Source organism: Camarhynchus parvulus, chromosome 2 (genome assembly GCF_901933205.1).
Source record: "Camarhynchus parvulus chromosome 2, STF_HiC, whole genome shotgun sequence".
Classification (NCBI taxonomy): Eukaryota; Metazoa; Chordata; class Aves; order Passeriformes; family Thraupidae; genus Camarhynchus; species Camarhynchus parvulus.
The window spans coordinates 151821332-151841512 of record NC_044572.1 but is presented as its reverse complement, the minus strand read 5'-3'; the positions used below and the strand labels follow the sequence as shown (position 1 = coordinate 151841512).

Genomic DNA, 20181 nt, shown 5'->3' with positions numbered 1-20181 from the left:
GTTCCCAGCATGCCAAACCCCAAACCCCATATCCCAAAACCCCTGGTTCCCAACCGCATGCCCCACTCCCAAACCCCAAACCCCATATCCCAAACCCCAAACCACCCATTACACTTTCCTCGAACCCCCATATCCCAAACCCCAAACCCAACCCCATTATCTTCTCCTGGTTCCCAGCGTGCCGTGCCCCACATCCCAAACCCCATATCCCAAACCCCAAACCCAACCCCATTATCTTCTCCTGGTTCCCAGCGTGCGTGCCATCCCAAACCCCATATCCCAAACCCCAAACCCCATATCCCAAACCCCAAACCCAACACCCCATTATCTTCTCCTGGTTTGCCAGCGTGCCGTGCCCCAAACCCCATATCCCAAACCCCAAACCCAACCCCATTATCTTCTCCTGGTTGCCAGCGTGCCGTGCCCCACATCCCAAACCCCAAATCCCATTTCCCAAACTCTAATCCCATATCCCACACCCCATATCCCATATCCCAATTCCAACCCCGTTGTCTCTCCCCCATTCCCAGCATGCCGTACCCCAAATCCCATATCCCATATCCCATATCCCAAACCCTAAATCCCAATGATGTTATTGCCCTTGTTCCCAGCATGCCATACCCCATATCCCACATCCCATATCCCAAACCCCACATCCCACACCCCAAACCCCACATCCCATATCCCACACCCCAAACCCCAATCCCACAACCCAAATCCCAAACCTCAATCCCATCTATCCCATATATATCCCATATATCCCATCTATCCCATATATACCCCATATATCCCATATATATCCCATATATATCTCATATATCCCATATATATCCTGTATATATCCTGTATATATCACATATATATCCCGTGTATATCCCACCTATCCCATATATATTCCACCTATCCCATATATATCCCATATATCCCATATATATCCCATATATATCCCATATATATCCCATATATCCCATATATATCCCATATATATCCATATATATCCCATATATATCCATATATATCCCATATATATCGCATATATGTCCCATATATATCCCATATATCCCATATATATCCCCTATATATCCCATACATATCCCATATATCCCATATATATCCCGTATATATCCATATCATACATATCATATATATCCATATATATATCTATATATATCCTATATATCCCATATATATCCATATATATCATATATCCCATACATATATACATACTACTATACTATATATCCCATATATATCCCATATATACATATCCCATATATATATCCCATATATATCTCACCTATCCCATACATATCCCATATATATCCCATATATATCCCATACATATCCCATACCTATCCCATACATACATATCCATACCTATACATACATATCCCATACATATCCATACCTATCCATGTCCCATCCATGTATATCCCATACATCCATGTCCCATCCATGTCCCATCCATGTCCCATCCCTCCCGCTGTCTCCCCAGCATGGCGGTGGGCGTGGAGGACGCCACGTCCTCGGCCAGCATCACCCTGCTGGTGCAGCCCCACGTCACCATCGGCACCCTCAAGGAGCAGGTACGGACACCTGGGGTCACCGGGGTCAGCTGGGGTCACCGGGGTCAGCTGGGGGCCATGGGGTCATGTGGCGTCACAGGGAACACCGGGGACACCTGGGGTCACCCTGGGGCTACCTGGGGCCACTGGGGTCAGCTGGGGGGAATGGGGTCACTGGGGTCAGCTGGAGTCACCTCGGGCAGCTGGGGTCACCTGGGGTCATGCAGGGACAGCTGGGGTCACCTGGGGTCACCTGGGAGCCGAGCCAGCCCCTGCTCTGCGGGACCAGGATCCCTGAGAGTCACCTGGGATTTTACCTGGGGCTCACCTGGGGTTTTCCCTGGGATCCCATCTGGGATATCTCCCCCAGGACCTCCCCCGGGGTTTTCCCTGGGATCTCACCTGGGGTTTTCCCTGGGGTTTTACCTGGGGCTCACCTGGGATTTTACCTGGGATCTCACCTGGGGTTTTCCCTGGGATCTCACCTGGGGTTTTACCCGGGGTTTTACCTGGGATCTCACCTGGGATTTTACCTGGGATCTCACCTGGGGTTTTACCTGGGGCTCACCTGGGGTTTTACCCGGGGTTTTACCTGGGATCTCACCTGTTCTGGATCACCTGGGGTTTCACCTGGTTGGGGTTTTACCTGCTGGATCAGAGACTCACCTGGGATTTGCCCATCTGGGATCTCCCCTGGATCTAACCCAGGGCTCACCTGGGGCTCACCTGGAGTTCTGGGCTCCAGATCTCCTCTGGTCTCCCCAGGTTCCCAGGATCTCCTAAAAACCCCCATACCCTCCCCTACCCAACCCTATCACCGTAACGGCCCCCCCCAGCCCCCCCCAGATCCCACATCTCTCCGTTTCCCCGACCCCACCAACCCACATCTCCCCAGGTGTTCCCCCTCCCCCCCTAGGATCCCCCCCACGGGATCTCTTCCCCGCAGGTGTTCCCGGGTTCCCCTCCCCGGACCCCCTGATCCCATAGGATCTCTCTCCCCGCAGGTGTTCCGCGAGTACGGGTTCCCCGATCCCACAGGTCCCCGTCCCCAGATCCCCATCCCCACGGGATCCCTCTCCCCAGGTGTTCTGGCAACCACGGACTCTTCCCAGGTGTTCCCCAGGTTCCCCAATCCCACAGGATCCCCCGATCCCACGGGATCTCTCTTGCCCCGCAGGTGTTCATGATACGGTTCCCCAATCCCCAATCCCACAGGATCCCCATCCCCAGATCCCCGACCCCCAGGATCCCCCGATCCCACGGGATCCCTCTTGCCCCGCAGGTGTTCGCGAGTACGGGTTCCCGCCCTGTGCGCAGCGCTGGATCATCGGGCAGAGCCTGTGCCGGGACGGGCGCAGCCTGGCCTCCTACGGCATCCGCCGCGACGGCGACCCCGCCTTCCTCTTCCTGCTGTCCGCACGGCCGCCGCCAGAACCGGCCCCGGCCCCGGCGCCCGGCCCCGGCGTTTGAGCGGCAGCGGGGGCTGCAGGCGCGGAGCGCTGACGGCGCTGCGAGCGCGCGCGGGGACGGGCATGGACACGGGGATGGCGCACCTGGAGCAGGTACGGGGCTGGAGCCTTCCTCAGCAGCAGCCTCAGCCTGCTCCTTCCTCACCATCCTCAGCCTGCTGCTGCCCCTTCCTCATCATCCTCATCCTGCTCCTTCCTCAGCATCCTCATCCTGCCCCTTCCTCAGCATCCTCAGCCTGCTCCTTCCTCAGCATCCTCATCCTGCCCTTCCTCAGCATCCTCAGCCTGCTCCTTCCTCAGCATCCTCATCCTGCCCCTTCCTCAGCATCCTCATCCTGCTCCTTCCTCAGCAGCCTCATCCTGGCCCTTCCTCACCATCCTCAGCCTGCTCCTTCCTCAGCAGCCTCAGCCTGCTCCTTCCTCACCATCCTCAGCCTGCTCCTGCTCCTTCCTCACCATCCTCATCCTGCTCCTTCCTCAGCAGCCTCATCCTGCCCCTTCCTCACCATCCTCAGCCTGCCGCTGCTCCTTCCTCAGCATCCTCAGCCTGCCCCTTCCTCATCATCCTCAGCCTGCTCCTTCCTCAGCATCCTCAGCCTGCCCCTTCCTCAGCATCCTCAGCCTGCTCCTTCCTCATCATCCTCATCCTGCTCCTTCCTCAGCATCCTCAGCCTGCTCCTTCCTCAGCATCCTCATCCTGCCCCTTCCTCAGCATCCTCATCCTGCTCCTTCCTCAGCATCCTCATCCTGCTCCTTCCTCACCATCCTCATCCTGCCCCTTCCTCACCATCCTCATCCTGCTGCTCCTGCTCCTTCCTCATCCTGCTCCTTCCTCATCCTGCTCTTGCTTATTTCTCCTCATGCTGCTCTTGCTTCTTCTTCATCATGCTCATTCCTGCTACTCCTGCTCCTGCTTGTTTCTCCTCCTGCTGCTCCTGCACCTTCCTCACCTGGCTCAGGTATGGCTGGTGGAGCCTTCTTCATCATCCCCAGCCTGTTCCTTCCTCCTCACCCTCATCTTGCTCCTGCTCCTCTTGCTTCCTCATCCTGCTCCTTCTTCATCACCTCACGCTGAGCCTGCTTGTTTTTCATCATCCTGTTCCTTCTTCATCATCCTCCTCTCCCTGCTCCTGTTCCTCTCCTTCTCTCCTTCTCCATCTCCTTCCTCCGTTGCCTCCCCCGTCCCTCTCCGTGTCCCGTTCCCTGTCCCGTTCCCGGTCCGTTCTGGGTCGGTGCCAGCCCGTGCCGTGTCCGGCTGTCCCCAGGCCGTGTCCCCGAGGAGCCCCCGGAGCGGATGGACATCGGGGACATCCGGGATCACCTGGACTCGCTGCAGCTCTGGGACAGCGCGGGGACCCCGCCCACGGGCGCTGAGCCCCGCCCACCCTCACCTGAGCAGGTACGGGGGGTCCTGCCCTGATCCCTGATCCTGATCCCTGATCCCCATCCCTGATCCTGATACCTATCCCTGATCCCTGATCCTAAACCCAATCTCTGATCCCCATCCCTGATCCTGATACCTATCCCTGATCCGAATCCCATGGGCGCTGAGCCCCGCCCACCCTCAACCTGAGCAGGTATGGGGGGTCCTGCCCTGATCCTGATCCTGATCCCCATCCCTGATCCCTGATCCTAAACCCAATCCCTGATCTCCATCCCTGATCCCAATCCCATTGCCCCTGAGCCCCGCCCGCCCTCACCTGAGCAGGTATGGGGGTACCTGATCCCCATCCCTGATCCCTGATACCCATCTGTGATCCCAATCCCTGATCCCAATCCCGCTGCCCCTGAGCCCTGCCCACCCTCACCTGAGCAGGTATCGGGGGTCCTGCCCTGACCCTGATCCCTGATCCTGATCCTGATCCCAATCCCTGATCCTGATCCCAATCCCTAATCCCAATCCCTGATCCCTAATCCAAATCCCTGATCCTGATCCCAATCCCTGATCCCAATCCCACTGCCCCTGAGCCCCGCCCGCTGTCACCTGAGCAGGTACAGGGGGATCCTGCCCTGATCCCAATCCCTGATCCCAGTCCCACTGTCCCTGAGTCCACACCCACCTGTCCAGGTGGGGGGAGGCCTGCCCCACCCACCCTACCCAATCCCTGATCCCCAGTCCCAGTGTTTCGGGGGTGGACACCCTGATCCGCCACCTCCCGGCTGTGAGATGTCCCGTTCCCGATCCCAATCCCAATAATTCCCAATCCCAACCGTTCCGTTGCAGGGCTTGTTCCTGAACAAGCCCACCTGGCCGGGCTGTGAGATGTGCCCCGTTCCCAATCCCAATCCCAATAATTCCCAATCCCAATCCTGTTCCCGTTGCAGGGCTTGTTCCTGAACAAGCCCACCTGGCCGGGCTGTGAGATGTGCCCCGTTCCCAATCCCAATCCCAATCCCAATAATCCCGTTCCAGGGCTGGCCGTGCCCCCAGTGCACGTTCCTGAACAAGCCCACCCGGCCGGGCTGTGAGATGTGCCCCGTTTCCCAATCCCAATCCCAATCCCAATCCCAATCCCAATAATCCCGTTCCAGGGCTGGCCGTGCCCCCAGTGCACATTCCTGAACAAGCCCACCCGGCCGGGCTGTGAGATGTGCCCGTTCCACCCAATCCCAATCCCAATCCCAATCCCAATCCCAATAATCCCGTTCCAGGGCTGGCCGTGCCCCCAGTGCACGTTCCTGAACAAGCCCACCCGGCCGGGCTGTGAGATGTGCCCCGTTCCCAATCCCAATCCCAATCCCAATCCCAATCCCAATCCCAATAATCCCGTTCCAGGGCTGGCCGTGCCCCCAGTGCACGTTCCTGAACAAGCCCACCCGGCCGGGCTGTGAGATGTGCAGCGCCGCCCGGCCCGAGGGGTACCGAGTGCCCGGGGGGCACCGCCCCGACCCCGCCGAGCTGCGGCGGCTGCAGAGGGAGCGCGACGGGGCGCGGCAGTGCCAGCAGGTATGGGGCTATGGGATCTATGGGATCTATGGGATCAATGGGATCAATGGGATCAGCGCGGCGGCAGTGCCAGCAGGTATGGGGCTATGGGATCTATGGGATCAATGGGATATGGGATCAATGGGATCAGCGCGACAGGGCGCGGCAGTGCCAGCAGGTACAGCTGGGGTATGGGATCATTGGGATATGGGATCAATGGGATATGGGATCAATGGGATCAGCACAACAGGGCGTGGCAGTGCCAGCAGGTATGGGGGCTATGGGATCAGTGGGATCTATGGGATCAATGGGATATGGGATCTATGGGATCAATGGGATCAGCGCGACGGGGCGCGGCAGTGCCAGCAGGTACAGCTGGGGTATGGGATCAGTGGGATCTATGGGATCATTGGGATATGGGATCTATGGGATATGGGATCAGCGCGACGGGGCGTGGCAGTGCCAGCAGGTACAGCTGGGGTATGGGATCAATGGGCTATGGGATCAATGGGCTATGGGATCAATGGGATATGGGATCAGCACGACGGGGCGTGGCAGTGCCAGCAGGTATGGGATCTGTGGGGTCAGCGGGATCCATGGGATCTATGGGATATGGGATCAGGGCGATGGGGCATGGCAGTGCCAGCAGGTATGGGGCGGGGATCTATGGGACTATGGGGTCCGGGGATCTGTGGGATATGGGATCAGCTTGCGGAGGCAGCAGTGGGTACAGGTATGGGAATGGGATATGGGATCAATGGGATATGGGACTGGATGGCCGGGGCGGGCGGCAGTGCCAGCAGGTATGGGGCGGGTCAGTGGGATCTATGGGATCAGTGGGATATGGGATCTATGGGTGAGGGAGGGCGAAGCAGTGGCCAGCAGGTACAGCTGGGGTATGGGATAGTGGGATCAATGGGATATGGGATCTATGGGATATGGGATCTATGGAATCAATGGGATCAGCGCGACGGGGCGCGGCAGTGCCAGCAGGTATGGGGTCTGTGGGATCTATGGGATCAGTGGGATATGGGATCAGTGTGACAGGGCGCGGCAGTGCCAGCAGGTACAGCTGGGGTATGGGATCTGTGGGGTCACTGGGGTCTGTGGGATATGGGATCAATGGGATCAGCGCAATGGGACCCGGCAGTGCCAGCAGGTACTGCTGGGGTGTGGGATCTATGGGGTCTGGGATCAGCGCGACGGGACACACATTTTCCAATTGTTCCCATTTTCCCCGTTTCTGTCCCCGTGTGCAGGCGCTGGAGGCGGAGCGTCAGCGGAACCTGGCGCAGCTGCTGCAGGCCGAGGAGGCGGGGCTGGTGCTGAACCCGGAGCCGCTCGAGTGCGGGATCTGCCTGCAGGAGGTGCCGGCCGGCCAGGCCGTGCTGCTGCGCGACTGCCTGCACAGCTTCTGCCGGTACCGGCGCACCTGGCACACCTGGGGCACACCTGGGATAGACCGGGATACAGCTGGGATACACCTGGGCACACCTGGGATATACCTGGCACATCTGGGCACACCTGGGCACACCTGGGATAGACTGGGATACAGCTGGGATACACCTGGCACACGGGATAGGGAACAGCGGACACACGACACCGCACAGGATAGGGATACACTGGGATACACCGGCACACCGGATATACCTGGCACATCTGGGCACACCTGGGATAGACCGGGATACAGCTGGGATACACCTGGGCACACCTGGGATAGACTGGGATACAGCTGGGATACACCTGGGCACACCTGGGAATACGGCACATGACACCGGCACAGGGAAATGGGAACAGGGGACACCGGGTAGGATACACGGGAGGCCGGGCACAAGCAAACGAAACATGGCAACAAGGATGCACTACCTGGGATAGACCTGTGACACACAGGGATACACTGGGATGCACCAGGATACACCTGGGATACACCTGGGCACACCTGGGATAGACCTGGGTTACAAGGGGATACACCTGGGATAGACCTGGACACACCTGGATACACCTGGGATACACCTGGGCACACCTGGGATAGACCTGGATAAACCGGGATACACCTGGGCACATGCAGGCACACCTGGGATACACCAGGATATGCCAGGATAGACCTGGGATACATGGGGATACACTGGGGATACACCTGGGCACACCTGGGATAGGCCGGGATACACGGGCATACACGTGGGCATACCTGAGATACAGCAGGATTCACCTGGGATACACCTGGGATAAACTGGGACACACCTGGTACACACCTGGGTTACGCTTGGGACACACCTGGGATACACCGGGATAGACCCAGGCACACCTGGGATACACCAGGATGCACCTGGGACACCTGGGATACACCTGGGATACACCTGAGATGGACATGGGATATACCTGGGCACACCTGGGCACACCTGGGATACATGGGGGATTCACCGGGACACACCTGGGACACACCTGGGACACTGGGGACACCCCCAGGACCCCCCACCCACCTGTGCAATGACCTGGCCCTGGGACCCTCCCCCCCCCACTGCCATGAGCGGCCCCAGCATCCCCCGGCCCCAGAGTGACCACTGACCCCCCCTTGCAGTGACCGGCCCCAAGAGCCGCCCCGAGCGCCCCACACCACCCCAGTGACCACCCCAGTGACCACCCCAGTGACCACACCAGTGACCACCCCGCACCCCAGGACTCACACCACCCCAGTGCCCCCCAGTGAACCACCCCAGTGACCACCCCAGTGACCACCCCAATGACCACGCCAGTGACCACCCCAACACCACCCCAGTGACCACGCCAGCTACCACCCCAGTGACCACCCCAACACCACCCCAGTGACCACGCCAGTGACCACCCCAGTGACCACGCCAGTGACCCCTCCACACCACCCCAGTGACCATGCCAGTGACCACCCCAGTGACCACCCCAGTGACCACCCCAATCACCACGCCAGTGACCACCCCAACACCACCCCAGTGACCACCCCAGTGACCACCCCAGTGACCCCTCCACACCACCCCAGTGACCACCCCAGTGACCACCCCAACACCACCCCAGTGACCACCCCAGTGACCACCCCAGTGACCCCTCCACACCACCCCAGTGACCACCCCAACACCACCCCAGTGACCCACCACCCAGTGACCACGCCAGTGACCACCCCAGTGACCCCTCCACACCACCCAAGTGACCACCCCAGTGACCACCCCAGTGACCACCCCAGTGACCCCTCCACACCACCCCAGTGACCACCCCAACACCACCCCAGTGACCACCCCAGTGACCCCTCCACACCACCCCAGTGACCACCCTGACACCCCCACACCATCCCAGTGACCTCCCCAGTGACCCTGTCCCACCGCCGGTGTCCCTGACCCCCCCGGTGTCCGCAGGGAGTGCCTGCGGCAGGTGATCACCTTCAGCGAGGAGCCGGTGGTGGCCTGTCCCTTCCGCGATGTCACCTACGCCTGCGGCAGCCACCTGCAGGAGCGCGAGATCCGCGCGGTGCGCACCGGGGGGCACCGGGGGGGGGGACGGGGAAGGGTCTGGGGGGGACCGAGGGGACCAGGAGGGTCACAGCCACCCCCACGCAGGGGGCTCCCAAGGGACCAGGCTGTCCCCTTGGCTAGGGCTGGGGTCCCCATGGCTGGGGGGCAGTGCGTGACAGTGACTCGGGGTCCCAGTGCCACCCCTGGCAGGGAGGCTGGTGACACGGGGGTTCCCAAGGGTGGGTGACAGTGACTCAGGGGTCCCAATGTGCACATGCCGCCCCTGGTGCAGGGATTGGTGACTTGGGGGTCCCCAAGGGTGGGTGACAGTGACTCTGGGGTGTCCAGGGGTGGGTGACAGTGACTCAAGGGTCCCAATGCCACCACTGGCACAGGGGCTGGTGACTTGGGGGTCCCCAGGGAGTGGGTGACAGCGGCTCAGGGGTCCCAACGCCACCTCCCCAATGTCCCCAGCTGCTGTCCCCCGAGGAGCATGCGCGGGAGCTGGCGCTGGCTCGGGGTGGGTGGCAGTGACTCTGGGGGTCCCCATGGATGGGTGACAGTGACTCAGGGGGTTCCAGTGTCGCCCTCCCAATGTCCCCGATGTCCCCAGCTGCTGTCCCCCGAGGAGCACGCGCGGTTCCTGGCGCGGCGCTGGCCCGGGGGTCCCAGTGCCATCTCCCCAATGTCCCCAATGTCCCCAGTGTCCCCGATGTCCCCAGCTGCTGTCCCCCGAGGAGCACGCGCGGTTCCTGGCGCGGGGGCTGGCTGGCCCGGGGTTCCCAGTGCCATCTCCCCAATGTCCCCAGCTGCTGTCCCCCGAGGAGCACGCGCGGTTCCTGGCGCGGGGGCTGGCGCTGGCTCCGGGGTTCCCAGTGCCATCTCCCCAATGTCCCCGATGTCCCCGATGTCCCCAGCTGCTGTCCCCCGAGGAGCACGCGCGGTTCCTGGCGCGGGGGCTGGCGCTGGCTCCGGGGTTCCCAGTGCAATGTCCCCAATGTCCCCAATGTCCCCAGCTGCTGTCCCCCGAGGAGCACGCGCGGTTCCTGGCGCGGGGGCTGGCGCTGGCCGAGCGCCGCAGCCGGAACAGTTTCCACTGCCGGGGCCGGGACTGCCCGGGCTGGTGCTTCTACGAGGACGCGGTGAACGAGTTCCCGTGCCCGGTCTGCGGGGCCCTCAACTGCCTCCTGTGCAAGGTCAGCCCGGGGGGGCCGGGGGGAGCCCGGGGAGGGTCCCGGGGGTCCCGCGCTGACGCCCCCGGCCCCCCAGGCCATCCACGAGGGGCAGAACTGCCGGCAGTACCAGGACGAGCTGCAGCTGCGGGCGCTGCACGACGCGGCCGCTCGCCAGACGCGGGACATGCTGCAGGTGGGTGCGGGGGGCGCTGGGGGGTCCCGGGGGCCCTGCGGGCCTGACCCCCCCTGCGGACCCCTGCGCAGACGCTGGTGCAGCGGGGCGAGGCCATGCACTGCCCCACGTGCCGCATCGTGGTGCAGAAGAAGGACGGGTGCGACTGGATCCGCTGCACCGTGTGCCAGACCGAGATCTGCTGGGTCACCAAGGGACCGCGCTGGGGACCGGGGTGAGCGGGGTCCCGGGGGGGTCCCGGGGGGTTTGGGGTGAGCGGGGATCCGGGGGGATCCAGGGGAGGCTGCACCGTGTGCCAGACCGAGATCTGCTGGGTCACCAAGGGACCGCGCTGGGGACCGGGGGTGAGCGGGGTCCCGGGGGGGTGAGGGGGGGTCCTGAGATGAGGAGGGGTCACCAAGGGCTGTGCTGGGGTCTTGGGGTGATGGGGGACCCCAGGGTGAGGGGGGAACACAGGGTGACCCCAGGGTGAGGGGGGGACACAGAGTGACCCCAGGGTGACCCCAGGGTGGGAGGGGGACACAGAGTGACCCCAGGGTGGGGGGGGGGGACACAGAGTGACCCCAGGGTGAGGGGGGACACAGAGTGACCCCAGCTGACCCCTGCCCTGTGTCCGCAGGGCCCCGGTGACACCAGCGGCGGCTGTCGCTGCAATGTCAATGGCCAGAGGTGCCACCCCCGGTGCCAGAACTGCCACTGACCCCCCTGGGGACACCCCGGGGACACCGAGGGACAGACGGACGGACAGACAGATGGAGCTGGCACCGGGCCAGGGACGCCCGAGGGCACCGGGAGGGGCCACGTCCGGCGGGGATGGAGAGAGAGGACACAGGGACGGACAGACAGGATGGACAGACGGACACAGGATGGACACTGGGACGGCCTCGGGGCGTGGAGGGGCCGGGGCGCCCCGGGACCCGTGGGGAGCCCAATAAAGCCACTGAGTGTCACAGGCTGGCACTGCCACCGGCGGGGGGACAGCGACACCGGGACAGGGACACGGCGACACCCCTGGCACTGCCACCAGTGTGGGGACAGGGACATGGGGACAGGGACACCTCCGGTGTGGGGACAGCGACACCGGGACAGGGACACGGGGACAGCGACACCTCCGGTGTGGGGACAGGGACACCCCTGGCACTGCCACCAGTGTGGGGACAGCGACACGGGGACAGGGACACGGGGACAGGGACACGGGGACAGGGACAGGGACAGCCCCAGCGGTGGGGACAGGGACACGGGGACACCACCTGGCATGGAGACAGGGACACCATGGCACTGCCACCAGGGTGGGGACAGGGACACACCTGGCATGGCCACCCACGCGGGGACAGGGACAGCCCTGGTGTGGGGACAGGGTCAGAGGTCACGCCCAGGATGGGTCAGGAGGAGCTGGCACTGAACGGAGACCCCAGAGCCAGCGGGGGCTGCGGGGGGGGCACGGCCTGGGCATGGACTGACCCACGGACAGACTGACCCATGGATTGACCCACGGACAGACTGACCCACAGACTGACCCACGGCCTGGGCACAGCCTGGCCATGGACTGATCCACACCGAGGACAGAGCCAGCCCCACAGCACAGACACCCCCACCCCACACCCAGCCCCATATCAGGGGCAGACCCAGGACAGCCCCAGCCCCACAGCAAGGAGAGACAGCCCCACAACCAAGACAGACAGACAGACGGACAGACCCAGCCCCACACCCAGCACAGACAGACAGACAGACCCGGCCCCACACCCAGCACAGACAGACAGACCCAGCCCCACACCCAGCACAGACGGACAGACCCAGCCCCACAACCAACACAGACAGACAGACAGACAGACCCAGCCCCACACCCAGCACAGACGGACAGACCCAGCCCCACAACCAACACAGACAGACAGACAGACAGACCCAGCCCCACACCCAGCACAGACGGACAGACAGACAGACCCGGCCCCACACCCAGCACAGACGGACAGACCCCGCCCCACTGGCGTTCCCAGCCTTTATTCCCCCGCAGCCCCGCGGGGGCCGAGCCGGGGTCGAACACGAGGGGGGGGCGGGGACCCCCCAATGCCGCTCTGGGGGGGCTCCCCCGGCCGCCGTGGGGCTCGGGCCCTACTTGGGGGGCCGGTACGCGATCTTCCTGCTCTTGAGCACGGCCCACTTGTGCCGCTTCATGTAGTACAGCAGCGGCGTGAGCAGCGCCGAGAGCAGCAGCAGCTGGGGGGAGCCGGGTCAGGGGGGCTGAGACCCCCGAGCACCCCCTGAGACCCCCTGAGCCCCCCTGAGACCCCCTGAGACCCCCTGAGACCCCCCTGAGACCCCCTGAGACCCCCTGAGACCCCTGAGACCCCCTGAGCACCCCTGAGACCCCCTGAGACCCCTGAGACCCCCTGAGACCCCCGAGCACCCCTGAGACCCCTGAGACCCCCTGAGGCCCCCCTGAGACCCCCTGAGACCCCCTGAGCACCCCTGAGACCCCTGAGACCCCCTGAGACCCCCTGAGACCCCCTGAGCACCCCCTGAGACCCCCTGAGACCCCCTGAGCACCCCCTGAGCACCCCCCGAGACCCCCTGAGGCCCCTGAGGCACCCCCAGGGCCCCCTGAGCCCCCTGAGCACCCCATGAGCCCCCAAGCACCCCTGAGACCCCCGAGCACACCTCAGGCCCCCGAGCCCCCAGCCACACCCTGAGGCACTCCCACGCCCCACCCTGAGTCCCTCCGAGCCCCCATGAGCCCCCAGCCCCACCCTGAGCCCCCCAGCCCCACCTGAGCCCCCAGCCCCCCTTGAGCCCCCAGCCCCCCCCCCCCCGAGGCCCCCTGAGCCCCCCAGCCCCACCCTGAGCCCCCAGCCCCACCCTGAGCCCCCAGCCCCACCTTGAGCCCCATCTTTTTGCGGTGGTCGTGCTCGGGCTCGGCCGCCCAGCGCAGGAAGGTGCAAACGTCCTTGCATCAGGGGCGGCCTGGGGAAACAGACCAGTGACCAATCCTGCTGGGACCCCCGGGAACCCCACGGATCCCACAGAGACCCCCAGACCCCCCCCAAGACCTGCTGTGGTCAGAGCCCCCCAGGACCCCCTCAAACTCCCCCAGGGCACCCCCAGATCCCCCCGGCCCCTCCCAGGACCCCCCAGACCCCTCCTGTCCCTTCCCAAGCCCAGCAGGACCCCCCCCAAATCCCCCAGGACTCCCCAGCAGACCCCTCCCAGACCCCCCCAGGACCCCCAGCCTCCCCTCAGACCCCTCCAGGCCCCCCCAGCCCCAGCAGGACCCCTCAAGGCCCCTTTAAGCCCCCCCAAGGCCCCCCCAGGACCCCCATAAGCCCCCCAGGCCCCCCCTTGAAGCCCCCCGTACCGTCGTCGTACTCCAGCACCTCGTCGTAGATGGGGGGGGCCATGCCGATGGCCTGGCCAGGGAAGTAGGGGTTGTAATGGAGCCCCTCCCTCAGCGAGACCCCCCCGGGGGCGTCACAGTACCCGGTGAGCAGGGCAAAGACATAGTCCTCACCCCCGTGCCTAAAGGGTTAATGACAGATCAATAACAGATCAATAACGGATCAATAACGGGCCACAGTGCCCAGTGAGCAGGGTGAACATGTAATCCTCACCCCCGTGCCTAAAGGGTTAATGACAGACAATAACAGATCAATAATGGTGTCACAGTGCCCCATGAGCAGGGCGAACACGTAATCCTCATCCCTGTGCCTAAAGGGTTAATAACAGATCAATAACGGATCAATAACGGATCAATAACGGGGTCACAGTGCCCGGTGAGCAGGGCAAAGACATAGTCCTCACCCCGTGCCTAAAGGGTTAATGAGAAGATCAATAAGGAATGCATAGCAGCAAACATAATCCTCATCCCTGTGCCTAAAGGGTTAATAACCGATCAATAACAGATCAATAACGGGATCAATAAGAAATCAATAACAGGATCAGTGGGATCAGTGGGAATGGGATCAATGGGGATCAATGGGATCAGTGGGGTCAATGCATTGTGGGGTGACCCCAGAGCCCCCCAGAGCCCCCGGGACCCCCTCACCTGACATTGACGATGTAGCTGAGGTCGGGGTTGCTGGGGTGACCCCAGGACCCCCAAAGCCCCCCAAAGCCCCCCAGGACCCCCTCACCTGGCATTGACGATGTAGCTGAGGTCGGGGGGCAGCGCCCCGTTGTTGGGGTGACCCCAGGGCCCCCCAGAGCCCCCCAAAGCCCCCCAGGACCCCCTCACCTGGCATTGACGATGTAGCTGAGGTCGGGGTTGTTGGGGTGACCCCAGACCCCCCAAAGCCCCCCAGAGCCCCCCCCGGACCCCCTCACCTGGCATTGACGATGTAGCTGAGGTCCGGGGGCAGCGCCCCGTTGTTGGGGTGACCCCAGAGCCCCCAGGACCCCCCAAAGCCCCCCAGGACCCCCTCACCTGGCATTGACGATGTAGCTGAGGTCGGGGGCAGGGCGCCGTTGTTGGCCGCCCGCGCGGCCTCGGGGTTGGGGTAGGGCTTGGGGAAATGATCCGAGATCTTCCCCGGACGCATGAACATCTCCCCGTTCTCATCCGGGCCGTCCTGGATCTCCACCTGGTCACACAGGTGAGATACGGACAGGTGAGACAGGTGAGACACGGACAGGTGAGACAGGTGAGACACGGTCAGGTGAGACAGGTGAGATACAGACAGGTGAGACAGGTGAGAGCAGGGCCACAGGTGAAGACAGCTCCCGTTGTCACCGGGACCGGTGAGACAGGGACAGGTCAGACAGGTGAGATATGGACAGGTGAGACACGGACAGGTGAGATACAGAGACACAGGGCCAGCAGGGCGCAGGGCCCCCATGAACATCTCCCCGTTCCCATCCGGGCCGTCCTGGATCTCCACCTGGTCACACAGGTGAGACATGGACAGGTGAGACAGGTGAGACAGGTGAGATATGGACAGGTGAGATACAGAGACACAGGGCCAGCAGGGCCAGGGCCAGCAGGGGCCCCATGAATATGTCCCCGTTCCCTCGGGGCCGTCCTGGATCTCCACCTGCACAGGTGAGCTGGGGACAGCCCGGCAGGGGCACAGGGAGGGACAGGACAGGGACAGCAGGGCACTGGGACATCAGGGGTGGCAGCATAGGGACATGGGGACATTGGGAATGGCAGGACAGGGACATGGGGACACTGGGATGGAGCCAGCAGGACACCGGGGGGGCAGCACAGGGACAATGACACACCAAGGACAGCAAGGTCACTGGGGACACCGGGGGTGGCAGGACAGGGACACAGGGACAGAGACAGGCAGCAGGGACACCAGGGACAGCTGGGCACAGGGACATGGGGACATTGGGAATGGCAGGACAGGGACATGGGGACACTGGGTGGATGCCGCAGGACACCAGGGGGGACAGCACAGGGACAATGACACACCAAGGACAGCAAGGTCACTGGGGACACCGGGGGTGGCAGGACAGGGACAATGACACATGACAGACAGCAAGGTCACTGGGGACACTGGGAGTGGCAGGACAGTGACACAGGGACACCGGGGATGGCAGGACAGGGACAGCAGGACACCGGGGATGGCAGGACAGGGACAGCAGGACACCGGGGATGGCAGGACAGGGACACAGGGACACCAGGAGCAGCAGCACAGTGGCACGGGGACACTGGGGACAGTGTGGGGGGACACTGGGGATGGTGGGACAGGGACATTGGGACAGCAGGGGTGGCAGCACAGGGACAGTGACAGCAGTGCCATGGCGCTGGGGGTGGCAGCACAGGGGCACCGGGACACCGGACACAGCAGGACAGGGACACGGGGACATCGGGGACAGGGGCATGGACACCAGGGACAGCTGGGGACAGGGGCAGCGGGACGGAGCCAGCAGGACAGCAGTGACAGCAGGACAGGGACACGGGGACATCGGGGACAGGGGCGGGGACACCAGGGGCAGCTGGGGACGGAGCCAGCAGGACAGCAGTGACAGCAGGACAGGGACAGGACAATGCTGGGGACAGCGGATGGGGACACTGGGGATGGCAGCAGACTGGCACCAGGACAGCAGCACAGGGACAGTGGGACAGCAGGGGTGGCAGCACAGGGACACTGGGGACAGCAGGACAGGGTCACTGGGACATTGGGGACAGGGTGGGGGACACAGGGACATTGGGGACAGCAAACTGGGGACACTGGGGACAGCAGGACAGGGTCACTGGGACACTGCAGGTGGCCCAGTGACACCAGGGTACAGGATGGGGTGGCACGGGTGGCACAGTGACACTGGGGTGACAAGGGGTGACAGCAGTACTGGGGGTGCACGGCAGCAGTACGGGGATGCAGGGGTGGCACAGGGTGGCAGCAGTGACACTGGGGATGGCAGGGGTGGCACAGGGTGGCAGGGGTGGCACGGGGTGGCAGGGGTGGCACAGGGTGGCAGCAGTGACACTGGGGATGGCCAGTGACACCGGGGGGTCCCGGGGGGCGGGGTGGCACAGGGTGGCAGGGGTGGCACGGGGTGGCAGGGGTGGCACGGGGGTCCCGGTGTCACCTCCTCCGCCAGCGCCTTGGCCTCGGCCTCGGTGTGGGTGACGCCGATGAGGTTCCGGAAAGCCAAATAGTCCATGGAGTGACAGGCAGAGCACACCTGGCGGTACACCTGGAACCCCCTGCGGATACTGGGGGAAAGAAACCCCAAAATCACTCCAAAATAACCCCAAAGTCACCCCAACCACACCTGGCGGTACACCTGGAACCCCCTGCGGATACTGGGGGGATACATGGGGGGTTACAGACCCCAAAATCACCCCAAAGTCACCCCAAAATCACCCCAAAAACCCCAGAACCATCCCAACCACACCTGGCGGTACACCTGGAACCCCCTGCAGATACTGGGGGGCAAACAGACCCCAAAGTCACCCAGAAACCCCAAAACCCCCCCATATGAACCTGAACCCCCCTGCAAGCACTGTGAGGACACAGACCCCAAAATCGCCCCAAACACACCCAGAACCCCCTCCCCTCGCCCCGGGCACACTGTGGGGTCACAGTGGGGTCAGAGACCCCAAAATCCCCCCAAACACACCTGGAAACCCCTGTGCACACGGGGACGAATGGGGGAGCTCAGAGAGCCCCAAAACCACCCCAAAACCACCCCAAAACCACCCCAAAACCACCCCAAAACCACCTGGGACCCCCTGTGCACACTGCAGGGACACAGACCCCAAACACGCCTGGAAACCCCTGTGCTCAGGGCTCAGACACCCCAGGGACCCCTCCAGAGACCCCAAATCCCCCCAGGGACCCCAAATCCCCCCAACCCCATCACCTGCTGTGCTCCAGGGACCCCAAATCCCCACAGGGACCCCAAATCCCCCCAGAGACCCCGAATCCCAAAGCCCCATTACCTGCTGTGCTCCAGGGACCCCCAGACCATCCCCAGAGACCCCCAGGACCCCCCAGATCCCCCATGTCCCCCCATTGTCCGTACCTGGCGTGGTCCAGGGCGGCCAGGGACCCCCCAAATTCCCCAAATCCCCCACATCCCGTACCTGGCGTGGTCCAGGGCACACAGGGACCCCCCAAACACCCCAAATCCCCCCATTTTCCCGTACCTGGCGTGGTCCAGGGCGCCAGACCCCCCCCCCCAAGGACCCCCCAAATCCCCCATTCCCGTACCTGGCGTGGTCCAGGGCGGCCAGGAAGCCGCCGTGGCTCCAGGGCAGGCCCCTCCCCTTTTTTTTATTTTTCTTTACACCTGGGGGACACTCGGGGGGTCAGAGGGGACACTGGGACACCTGGGGGGACAATGGGGGGTCAGAGGGGACACTGGGACACCTGGGGGGGGACAGGGACACCTGGGGGGACACTGGGGCCAGGGGACTGCACCTGGGGGCCAGGGACACTGGGACACCTGGGGGACATTGGGGGTCAGAGGGACACTGGGACACCTGGGGGTGTCAGGGGACACTGGGACACTGGGGAGGGACACCTGGGGGTCAGGGGACACTGGGACACCTGGGGGGGTCAGAGGGGACACTGGGACACCTGGGGGGACATTGGGGGGTCAGAGGGGACACTGGGACACCTGGGGGTCAGGTTCACTGGGGACACCTGGGCGGGGACAGGGGACACCTGGGGGGACACAGGGACACCTGGGGGGGACACAGGGGGAGGCAGGGGACACCGACATTGGGGGCACACGGGACCACCGGGGGTCAGGGGGACACAGGGGCCTGGGGGGTCGAGGGGACACGGGACACCTGGGGGGGGGGGGACACCTGGAGGGGACAAGGGGACAGGGACACCTGGGGGGGGGGTTGGGGACACCTGGGGGTACAGGGGTGACAGGGACACCGTGGGGGGGTCAGAGGTGACAGGGACACCGCGGGGGACACGCGGGACCCCACGGCTCGGGGGGTCCCTGGGACAGCGGGAATAACGGGAACAGCGGGGACAGCGGGGATGGAAGAGCGGGGATGGAAGAGCGGGGATGGAATAGCGGGGATAGCGGAATTAGCGGGAGCAGCACGAAGGGCGGGCAGACGGCACCGCGGGCACGCGGGGAGGAACCGGGGACACCGGGCACCACGGGGGCACAGCTGCCGGGGGCACCGGGACAGGAACCGGGGACACCGGGCACCACGGGGGCACAGCTGCCGGGGGCACCGGGACAGGAACCGGGGACACCGGGCACCACGGGGGCACAGCTGCCGGGGGCACCGGGACGGGCCGCGAGTGGAACCGGGGGGCACAGCTGCCGGGGCTCCGGGACAGCGGGGTACCGGGGCAGGGCACCGACAGGCCCAGGCAGGGCCGGGGTGCCGGGGGGCACCGGGACGGGCCGCGAGTGGAACCGGGGGCACCGTGCAGGGCTCGGGAGCAGCGGGCGTACCGGGGCAGGCACCGACAGGCCCCAGGCAGGGCCGGGGAGCCCCGGGAACCGGGAAAGGCCGGGAGCGGAACCGGGAGTGGAACCGAGGACACCGGGAACCGGGGGCACCGTGCGGGGCTCGGGAGCAGCGGGGCAGGCACCGAGGAGCACCGGGAACCGGGAAGGGCCGGGAACGGAACCGGGGGCACCGGGCACACCGGGGCAGGCACCGAGAGCCCCCAGGCAGGGCCGGGGAGCCCCGCGCGGGGCCGCTCCCGCCCCTGGCCCAGCCCCGGTGAGCCGCGGGCCCCGAGGCCGCGCCGTGCCCTCGGCGGGGCCGTGACCTTGGCGGGGCCGCACTCACCGTGGCGGGGGCCGCGGGCGGGGCCGCGCTCGGGGCGCAGCAGCGCGCGGGGGAGCCGGGCCGGGCCGCGCCGGGCCCGGGAGCAGCCGCAGCCCCGGGAGGCCCCGCAGGCCCCGCAGCGCCGCCATCGCCGAGGTCGAGGGGACGCGCCGCGACGCCCCGGAAG

At 64.2% G+C, this 20181-nt stretch overlaps 2 protein-coding genes across 2 annotated transcripts; one reads left to right on the top strand and one right to left on the bottom strand.

The window, feature by feature from the left end:
* Positions 1 to 1444: 1444 nt before the first annotated feature.
* SHARPIN (SHANK associated RH domain interactor) lies at positions 1445 to 11770 on the top strand. Its single transcript, XM_030965048.1, has 11 exons — positions 1445 to 1586; positions 2848 to 3029; positions 3088 to 3127; positions 4300 to 4433; positions 5811 to 5981; positions 7220 to 7380; positions 9341 to 9452; positions 10453 to 10632; positions 10706 to 10804; positions 10876 to 11018; positions 11423 to 11770. The coding sequence occupies exons 1-11, from the start codon at positions 1445 to 1447 to the stop codon at positions 11502 to 11504; spliced, it is 1446 nt and encodes a 481-aa protein (XP_030820908.1). The 3' UTR covers positions 11505 to 11770.
* A 1016-nt stretch (positions 11771 to 12786) lies between these two features.
* Positions 12787 to 20143, bottom strand: LOC115913136 (cytochrome c1, heme protein, mitochondrial). The gene is given in 9 exon segments (XM_030965036.1): positions 12787 to 13018; positions 13677 to 13762; positions 14154 to 14314; positions 15119 to 15167; positions 15267 to 15375; positions 17330 to 17456; positions 18457 to 18535; positions 18636 to 18691; positions 20016 to 20143. Coding segments are annotated over 9 exon segments (900 nt in total). The 3' UTR covers positions 12787 to 12913.
* Between the last annotated feature and the right edge of the window lie 38 nt (positions 20144 to 20181).